The sequence below is a fragment of the Lontra canadensis genome, unplaced genomic scaffold (genome assembly GCF_010015895.1).
Source record: "Lontra canadensis isolate GAN:19392208 unplaced genomic scaffold, GSC_riverotter_1.0 scaffold15, whole genome shotgun sequence".
Taxonomy (NCBI): Eukaryota; Metazoa; Chordata; class Mammalia; order Carnivora; family Mustelidae; genus Lontra; species Lontra canadensis.
The window spans coordinates 12,904,434-12,915,157 of NW_022631009.1; the positions used below are offsets into that span (position 1 = coordinate 12,904,434).

General features: G+C 38.0%; 1 protein-coding gene across 1 annotated transcript in view; it reads right to left on the reverse strand.

Annotated features, from left to right (window-relative positions):
* EMC2 (ER membrane protein complex subunit 2) overlaps nt 1-5,262 on the reverse strand; it is a 41,100-nt gene extending 35,838 nt beyond the window's left edge. Inside the window, exon 1 of the mRNA XM_032858469.1 lies at nt 5,223-5,262. Coding sequence (XP_032714360.1) covers nt 5,223-5,262 — 40 coding nt within the window. The remainder of the gene's footprint in view (nt 1-5,222) is intronic.
* Between the last annotated feature and the right edge of the window lie 5,462 nt (nt 5,263-10,724).

Genomic DNA, 10,724 nt, shown 5'->3' on the forward strand with positions numbered 1-10,724 from the left:
GCTCAGTCCCACAAAACTGCCCCTACTTTTTTTTTTTTTTTAAGATTTTATTTATTTATTTGACAGAGATCACAAGTAGGCAGAGAGGCAGGCAGAGAGAGAGAGGGAAGCAGGCTCCCTGTTGAGCAGGGAACCCGATGTGGGGCTTGATCCCAGAACCCTGGAATCATGACCTGAGCCAAAAGCACAGGCTTTAACCCACTGAGACACCCAGGTGCCCCAAACTGCCCCTATTTTAGATAGCAATCAAAAGTCAGGGCCACCAACATTTCTGACCAATTGGCTATAAAGTCTGGGGTTCAGGGCCCCTGGGCGGCTGAGTTGGTTAAGCATCTGCCTTTAGCTCAGGTCATGATCTCAGCGTCCTGATCAAGCCCTGCATCAGGCTCTCTGCTCAGCTGCAAGTCAGCTTCCCCCTCTCCCTCTGTGATCTTTCTCTCCCTCAAATACATAAAATCTTAAAAAAAAAAAAAAAAGTCTGGGTTTCTCACAACCCCTCCTCCTTAGGTTTCCAAGAATGCCTCAAAGAACTCAGATAAGTGCTTCACTTATTATCATAGGTTTATTTTAAAAAATACAACTCAGGAACAGCCAAACGGAGAAGGTACATAGGGCAAAGTGAGGGGGGCAGGAGGGAAGGAAGCAGAGGAACTTTCATGCTCTCTAAGAAAGTCCTCCATCCCAGTACCTTGATGTGCTTACCAACCTGGAAGCTCTCCAAACAGCATAGCTTAAGGGGCTTTATGTGGGTTTCATTCCACTGGCATGACTGATTTCCAGATGATCTCCCCTCCCAGGAAGTCAAGGGATAAGAATAAAGTTTCAATCCTGCCTTGGTCTTTTGGATGATGCCCCCAACCCGAAGCAACCAGCTACCAATAGCCTCATTAGCAGACAAAAATATACGCTTGTTCTAGAAACTCCAAAGGTCTTAGAGGCTCTTGTGTCAGAAACCGAGAAAAAAAGACTACATGTAAAAAAAGCTGTTCCTGGGGCGCCTGGGTGGCTCAGTGGGCTAAAGCCTCTGCCTTCCGCTCAGGTCATGATCTCAGGGTCCTGGGATCAAGCCCCGCATCAGGCTCTCTGCTCAGCAGGGAACCTGCTTCCTTCTCTCTCTGCCTGTTTTTCTGCCTACTTGTGATCTGCTTGTCAAATAAATAAATACAAATCTTAAAAAAAAAAAGCTGTTCCTATCAACTCTATCATTCAGGAAATTTCAAGTGTTTTGGAGCTCTGTGACAGGAACTGGGGACAAAAAAACAAATACACACCCCTTATCATATCACAACATATATTATCTTTAGATCCACAGCATGGGTTCTCAAAACTCAAACTCTAGCCCCTATACCATGGTTCACTTGCAGTCTTAAATCCACATTCACTTTCAACCTGGCCGATTATTTTCTTTTAAAGATTTATTTATTTATTTGACAGAGAGAGAGAGTGCATCTTAGAGGGGAGGGGAAGAGGGAGATGGAGAGAGAAACCCAAACGGACTCTGCACTGAGCACAGAGGGTGACCCAAGGCTTACCGCAGGGCCCTGAGATCACAACCTGAGCCAAAACCAGAAGTGAGACGCTTAATCAACTGGGCCACGCAGGTGCCCTAACCTCACAGATTATTTTAAAAGAGGAATTAGTGCCTTGGGAATATAAATTATTTAGTGTTTTACAGATCTTATCCATTACATTGCATCCTTTGCCCATATGCTGAACCCAAATTAGGCTAGCATTCAAGGTGCCAACTTATCTCTTACCTTAAAAAAATTACCTTCACAAAACATATACATATCCATTAAGTATGAATCTTTAGCTTAGAAGTGAAATCTCAGGGTATGTTCCATGAGATTTGAGATCCTGCAATGTTTTGCTTAGCACTGTATCCTCAAGAACTGGAACAGTGCCTGCTGCAAAGTACTCCAGATATGTATTTAATTAACATGTTATTTAGTATATAGCCCAATAGGTAAAGCTAAGTGTGAATGAGATCACCCACAGAAGGCATTTAACCTTTGAATTTTAGGCTCTTTGAATTTGATGAAACCTTTGAACCCTCTTTTCCCAGAAATATGTACATGTTTATGTACACTCAATTTACATACATTTTCAGGGAATTCAAAGACCACACAAAACTTGTCCCTTCATCAGTCAGAATTCTATTGATCTCAGGTTTAATAACCACCAATAACACATTAAGTAGAGTGCTAAGAAAAGAACCATTAGAGACACTAAAAATCAAGGAGCAAATGGATACAGAAAAGTCTGAAAAATAAGAGAAGACCCATAATGTTATTATGAAACCAAGGAAAGAAGGTTTCATGGAGTGATCTGCAAAAACAAATATACTGTAGGTGTATAAAAAAAAAACAAAAAACAAAAAACAAAAAAACCCACATCCATTATACCTGACATTAGGTCTCCCTAGAAACCTTACTGGAATGAGAGGGCATGGAAAACAAATTATGTTTGAAGGACTGAATGAAGATAAAGTAGACAGTAAGTATTTTTATAATTATTTTTCCAACAAATATTCATTTAGTACCTATTACAGGCCAGGCATTGTGCTAGACATCGTATTCATAACCTGGCCAAATATCCTATTTCTGAGAAACTTGGCTATATACCTTTCTTACAACCCGTCTTCCCACCTCCAACTCCTAAGTAGTAATTTCTTTAACAAACATCATTAATTTTCAACTGGTTGAATAAGTAAACCATATATTCTACTTCTTTGATAGAGCCCAAAAGATTAAAAGAGTGTTAGATTTTCCATATGGGTCTTTTATAAACGTGATAAACTTTCCTATCACAAGAATTATAGTACTTATTGAACAAGTCATTTCCACAACCTTAATTCATGAAGCTATTCAATGGAATTCTGAAGGACACAGGTCCAGCTGACATGCCCTCCCAAAAAAGTCTAAACAAAACTGAAAGAAAAATCTAGAACACTTTTTAAAAGTCCCCTAAAATAGAACTCTGATCCTGAAAAGGTCTGAAACCTTCATTTTACAAATAATCAAACTATATCCAATGAATTAAGTGAGCTGCTTAAATCTACCTAAGATGCTACAGAAATTTTTGCAATATGAGAAAAATGGCTTATAATCTTTTTGTGACAATTTGTTAATGTTTATTATTAATGCCATTAACAATTCACTTAGGCAACAAAAAATGAATGAGCAATTCCAAAATGTCTAGCACAAGAACAAGATACAACTGGTCCCTCCCTTCATTCTAGGAGAGAAAATTTTAAAACTTAACAAACTGGATAAGTACTTCAATAGTATGAGGACACAGAGTTAAAGGGTCGGGGGTACATTTTGTTGCTTTTTTTTTTCTTTTTTACAAAATTTTAGCTGAGGGATAGGGTAGGGTCTTCAAGGAAGGCTCTCTCAAGTATGGGACCTTGGAAGGAAATTCTGATAAATATAGAATAGTAACAAGAGTAGGGCAAGAAAGGAAAAACACTCCTAGTGGAAGAAATAGCATCTGTCTAGCCCTAAAACAAAGAAGGGTAGAACACATTTAGGAAATTCAACAAAAGCCAGCATAGCCAGTTCAAAGTAAGGGAGGAAATAGTTAAGATAAAACTGAGGCCTGGGCAGGAGCTGGATCATCTTTTTTATAAAGCACTTAATTGTTTAAAAGCCCTTTAACATGCTTTCTCTTTTGTTCAGTCATACCTGTGAAGTAGTTAGTATTTCTTATTCTAAATCCATTTTTCTTTAGAATAATCACAGGGTAAGGTCCAAGTTACCTAGTTAAATCACCTTGTCTTCTGGTAGATATGATACACACCTATTTGTTCCTATCACCCAAGAAACCTATACTGAACATACCTGCAAAGTAACACTTTTAAAAAATAAGAAATATTTGAATCATGTTTTAAAAAGCATTACAAGTAACAGCCACATGTCTACCATCTAGCTTAACCATATATCCTGACACAAGCCTTTAAAACTATGTATTTTTACAGGTCTGTCCTCTCCATTAGACTGTGAACTCCTAAAAGTAAGGACTGTGTGTTACTTAATTTAATATGCCCGACATCTAGCTCGAAGCACTTAATACTTTTAATATAATGAATTCGCCAAATACAGGTAGAAATATTGTTCACAGTGAGCTAGAGGCCACAAAACCAATAATAAATATTGAATTCAATTCAAGTATAAAGGAATTTTACCTTTTCCCATATGTTTGCAATTCTGTAATATTGGATAGATACATTCACCATTAAATTGGTCAATATAACTTTCAGTCCACATGTTATTATGTCATTGTTTATCTGAAGAAGGCATTCACTAAACAAATAAGCTGTTAAAGTCTAATGTTAAATGATGGGAATAGAAATTTCAATTATACAACTTTCATGCCTTAGAGAAACTCAAGGCTCTTCTCTTTTTTTTTTTTTTTTTTTTTTAGTGTTCATCAAGGCTCTTCTCTTAACCATGCTTCCCACTGAAGTTTTTAAGAGAAAAGTCTCATAGAATTGGATCAAAGTTTGGCTGCTTCCAGATTTAAAGAACACACTCCACCTTAGTAGGATGGAAAAAGAAGTCCATCACACTTGAGCATATGCCCGAGATAAACCAGTTGTTTTCCCTTTCGGAAAAGGAATTACTGTCAGAAAATAAGAAAGTTGTGTTAGGAGTCCAAGTGTGTTTTGACGGGGAGTGGGGCAGCGAATGAAGACGAGAATTCAGAGACCCAGTTTTGCAGAGAGAAGGAAATATAAAGTGGCACGTAAAAAATCAGATTTTTTCATGGATCTTTCACAGACCTTTACTGCACAGAGTTGTAACCTTTACAGAACACTTAATAAAAGGCCTTGCAGGCCCTGTATTTCCTGGCTGCAGGGAAGCTTCAGAAAGCAACTATCCCGCCTCCTCCTCGCGGCCCAGCAGCCACACGAAATGTGCGACAGCCCTCCCGCCTCACAATGGAAGCTGCCCTGGGCCACCGTACGGGCGCAGAGGTACATAAGTCAGTCTATCGATGAGCACAGGCGGTGGGGAACACCGCAGACTCCAGTCGGAGGCTGGGCCAAGGAAGGGGTCAGCCTCAACCTCCACCTTGGCCACCACCTCGGCGCGGCCCGTCCAGAGAGAGCTCCAGCGCCTAAGACAGACGGGAGAATCCACGTCTCCACGGGCAGCAGATACTGCCGAACCGCTTCCCAAGGCTTTTGGTCTTTCCACGCCCGCCCGGCCCGCAGTTACCTTCCCAAGTGACATCGTAAAGCTCTGAGACCTTCGCCATCTTCTCAGAACCTGAAGGCAGGGAATGAGAGGGCGGGGAGACACCGTCACGTGACCTACGACCAGGGGGTGGCGAATTACGACGCCATCTCTCATTGGTCGAGAAAGCGGAGGGGGTGGGAATAGCTGCGCACGTGCACAGGGCTCTGCGGTGGGGGCTGTTGGGGAAAGGGGCGGGGCGAGCTGGGTGGAGAGCGGCGTTCTCGGACTCTAAGGACGCAGTGGCTAAGCGTTGGGAGGTGGAGCCGGCGTGGTTTGAGGTGACTTTTACCAGGGGTTTTTTTTTTAGCAAATGTTTCCTTTTTTTTTTTTTTTTTAAATATGCGCCACTCTCGGTTTTTCTTCTTTTTTTATACAGGCGTATTCGTTCTCTTCCCACTCCCTTATTAGCACCTTGTTTTCTTCGGGCACTGCCGCAACGTAACGTTCTGCTCCAATCTTTTATTTGCCCCCAACTTTCCTCCTTCCTTAACGGGATTTGCTCTCCATTTTCTTTTGATGTTCGACTAAACTGAAACACTCCAAAAACTTTTATAAAATCTCTTTGAGGGACTAAGCGGGATTCTGCCTTTGCACATTATGTTTGTGTGGCCGAGGTCGCCTTAGTGTTCACATGACTGTCTTCTTGCCACCTGGATCACTAGATCTAGAGTCTGCCACTGTGGATTTGAAAACTCCTAAGACCAGCCAATATGTAACTCCTTATAAATAAATGAATGAATGAAATACTGAATAAATGTACAAATGAGACGGCCCCTGCCCCTGCACTTCTCTCCTCTGGTACCTCACGAGGGAGCCTCCTTTCCCACCAAGCTAATTGCTTTCAGGAACCATTAGACTTAATCTACTAGACCTAGGGAGAAATGTCTGGAGTAGAAGAAAAGAAATTTAAGTTCATACTTATATATTTGGTATTTAAAACCAGGGAAACATAAAATTGTAAAGGGAGAATATGGTAAGTAGGCTAAAAATCCTTACATCACACTCTGTATAGTTAAAGGACAGTGAAGAAGAGGCCATCAGAATAGGAGAAGGGTAAAAAGAGAGACGTATCCCACAAACCAAGGGAGTAGAACTAAAAGAAAAAAAAAAAAGGAAATATCAATAGCATCTGCCAGGAGAAGTTACATAAGGATAGGAAAGACTTGAACTTACAAACTTGGAGTAGATTCTGAATGAGCTCCATTTCTCTCCAAACTTAACAGACCTTGTTGAGTCTCTTCGTTCAAAAAATTAAAAACTCTTCACTCAGAAATTCACATATCCCAATGCTTCAGTAAGATAGTAGAATAAACAAGAACTCTATCAGACGGATTTGAATCCAGGCGCCAGTATTTAGTAGCTGGTTGACTTTTCAGAATGTCTGTCTCTGATCGTCAGAGTTGCTCATATATAAAAAGAAACTATATTCTTTTTTTTTTTTTTTAGATTTTATTTATGTACTTGACAGAGATTGTAGGCAGAGAAGCAGGCAGAGAGAGTGGGGAAGCAGGCTCACTGCTGAGCAGAAAGCGCGATGCGGGTCTTGATCAGGACCGTGAGATCATGACCTGGGTCGAAGGCAGAGGCTTAACCCACTGAGCCATCCAGGCGCCCCTAGTTATATTCTTATGAAAAGAAAAATTCCTCCAAGTTGTTATCAAGATTAAGAGAGATAGTGCATGATGCTCCCATGGAGGTACCAGTCCTTTGGCTGTAAAGACTAATTATATGCCAATAACTCCCAAATTCTCCCCTGAGGCCCAGTTCTGGTTTCTTGACGTATTCACTTAGATAGTTAATATGCATCTCTAAGTTAACATATCCCAAACAGAACTCTGGATTCTCCCCCCAAACTTGACCTTCCCCACTGCAATTGATGAAACTATCCACCTTGTTGCACAAACTAAAATTCTAGGAAGTATTGTTGATTGCGCACCTCCTGTATGTGGTCTGTCAGCATATTCTGTATTGCACTTCCTAAACTTTCCCCAAATCTATTTGTATCTCCACTGCTACTACTTCAGTCTAAGCCACAACCATCTCGCACCTGACTGTAATAGCCTCTTAACCGTGTTAGTTTCATTCTTGCTGTGTAAAATCTATTTTCTATACAGCAGCCCTACTGTCTTAAAAAAAAAAAAATCAGACTACAAAAGTCCTTTGCTTGTGGCTTTCACATGACTCCCCCAGGCAATAAATATATATTTTAAACACTTTACCACAGTTAACAGGGCTCTACTCAGTGTGACTCTCTCCTACATCTCTTACCTCATTGACCATTCTTTCTTCACTAGACCCCAGCCATTCTGCCCTACTTCCTATTCCTCAAACATTCCAAACTCTTATCTGCCTTGGGTGGCACTTGCCCATTACTCCCTTTCCTGAAATGTTCCTTTCCTTTATCTTTAAGTGGCTGTCTTCTTTTTGTCTTTTATATCTCAATTTTATTTAAAACTACTATCTACCTATAGGGAGGCCTTTCCAATAACAAGTGGATCCTAATTAATGCCTTTTACATCACTATTACACTTATCAGTTTGATTTTTTTGTTTACTTATTTTCGGTATTTTTCATTGTTATATAAACTCCTTGAGAGTATGGACTTTGTCATTTTAACCTTGGAACATCCAATCTAGAAAAACACTTGGCATACAGTAGATGTTGAATGTGTGAATTAGAATTAGATATTCAAAAAATTAGTGAATTAGAATTAGATATTCAAAAAACAACTTGTGTTAGTGATTATTAGGATAATATTTCATAGTAGTGTACATTTGAACTCTACTCCTTGGTTGTGGGTAGGATATTCTCTTTTCATAGCTAATATTTTCCTAAAAATTGTAAACATAGTGAGTTTGGGACCATACCAATTCATTTTACCTTTCCCAACCCCTTAACACAATATTGGCATATGATCTGTGACATACATGTAGAAATTAATAATTGTACTAAATTGTTTATGCCTAACATTTTGTTGAATTTTTTGAGGGGGTGAGGCCCAACAAGGTGCCTTTTTAATACTTAAAATGGATATTATCAGTTATAACTAATTAAGGGAGTAAATATTCTCTAGTCATTTCAACTAAATATCCTTGTAACTAGCTGCTAGTGTCTTTCAGGCAGTAAACCATATGACAGTATGTTAAAGGAAGTCATTTTCAGAATTTCTGAGCTGGAAACTAGATGATTTCATTTTTGACTTAGAAGGTATTTATGAATCATTAAAACTATATTTTTCAAACTTTTTATTTTGCCTGCAACCCCTATGAAGGAATATATTTTACATCACACAGTATGCACACATATGTAAAAAACTGGAAGAAAAAAACCTAGGCTTAACATGTGTTTATCCTCTATATTCTCTATTCAAATTGATTCAATTTCATTTTTTTATAAAAACACTAATTGCAATCCATTAACGGGGTAATGCCCGTACTGTGAAAAACTAATGGACTTTGTATATGTTTCCCAATCTGAGGACCTTAAGTAAATGGTTTGTTCAAGTTCTTGCCACTAGTAGGTAACAAAGATGGAAAATACATACACAGGAGATAAATGTTTAAGTCATAGATAAAAGATGAAATATTTACAGAAAAATATATTTAAGGGAAATTTTTTTTGCCAATAATAATCTCTGAAGTGGGGAAAGTGACTGTGTGTTTACATATTGTAACACTGCAGTTGTCTAATAAAACTTGCCCTCCTCAGGCCAGGAAAAAATTGTTATGTCACTGACAAAACTTCTTTATTCTTCTTTAACATTTTATAATATAATTATAAATGTAAATAAAGAAAGAAATGTCTTCTATAGATAAAACCATAACCTGAGAACATAAACATCAATCATACTTTCTATAAATCTTCCTTTATAGAATATTTTCAAAATTTTATCTCTCACCCTCTTACTACTTTGTAAAAGAAGTTTTCATTAATGTGTGTTAAAAATATTTAATCCACATTGGGGAGGGTATGGGACATGGGGAGTGCCGTGAGATGTGTAAGCCTGATGATTCACAGACCTGTACCCCTGGGGCAAATAATACATTATATGTTAATAAAAAACATTAATCCAGTTTCTCTGATTGAATGCTGCCCAGTATTGTTGACAAAAATCAAGAAAATATCTAAGTAGCCAAATATTAGATTATGCCATGTTAGATGTCATGGGAAATAACTATCTCATTTAATGAGCTCAGTAAAACAATGAAAAAAAGCGTAGGAATGTGGTCTATGACATACTTTTTTTTAATGTGACACTATCATGATTTTCTTTTTTTTTTTTGCTTGTGTTTGAATAGTTTGAATGATAATACATCAGAATGAACAGGAATCAGAAAGGAATAACTTTGAATGAGCCTACATTATCTTTGAGGTGGGATGAGCTTTATTTATCAAGCCATATTGGCCTTTGAAGCCCTGTGGAGTGCTTCTCTTTTATGGTCAAAGTTTACTTACTTCAGTTAATATCTTCAGATATTATGAAAGACTAAAGCAACTTTTTAGGTATAATAAACCTTATGACATTTATAAAATAGACATCATTTAACAAGACAGCATAATACCATTTGAATTGATTTTGCAATATCCAGCATCGTCATCATTATTTAGAACCTGCTGTTTGCTTTGTTCTGTCTTAATCATACTGAATTAAAATATTCCGCATTATGTAGCACAGTTTATAACCTCTATTTACTGTGACAATTATCCATGAGAGTAAATTTGTCTCACTATAAGTCTCATATAAAATTTACTATAGCTTTTAAGTCATGTTATTGTTTCTAATTAGTGAATCATAGCCTTTGTATTTAAGGGAAAATATTACTTATTTCATCTTCATTCCATGTCAACAGATTTTCACTGTGACACATTCACATTTGGAAGCAAGTTTTCCTTAGAGTTTTATTTACCAAAAGCCAGATTAACATGGAGTTGTTTTAGGAACCTTCTTGAACACTTTTTATTACATTTCTAAAAGATTATGTAATTTAATATGTCCCACCCTCCAAACACAAGAGCCTGTACCCCATTTGCTGGCACAACTGTAGCATTTAGGCACTTCTAGTATTTCCAACTTTACCATCATTTTCAATATATGTTGTAAAACATGCCAGCAGTTCATTTCACATCCAATTATATCATTTTAGAAAGCAAAGGAGAGTCTCTGGGAAACATATCCAGTGAGATCACTTTGGTCCTTTCACAGTAGAATTCACAAACTGATAATTACCCCTCTGTGCCATAGTTGTAACAGTGAAAAGGAAAGTACATCCAGAAGGAGTACACCCAGAATTTCTCCCACATGAGCAATAAATTAGAGCTGTTTCTTTTTAAGATTTATAACCATACTTAAAAGTCCACTTTTTCAAATGATATTTAATTTCCCCAAAGTGCATATTCTGTTCTCATACACATATACATCTTTGCATATGTAGCAGTCCTTGTGCAAAAATGTATTTTTGTAAATAATCCTTTTTGTGTGCC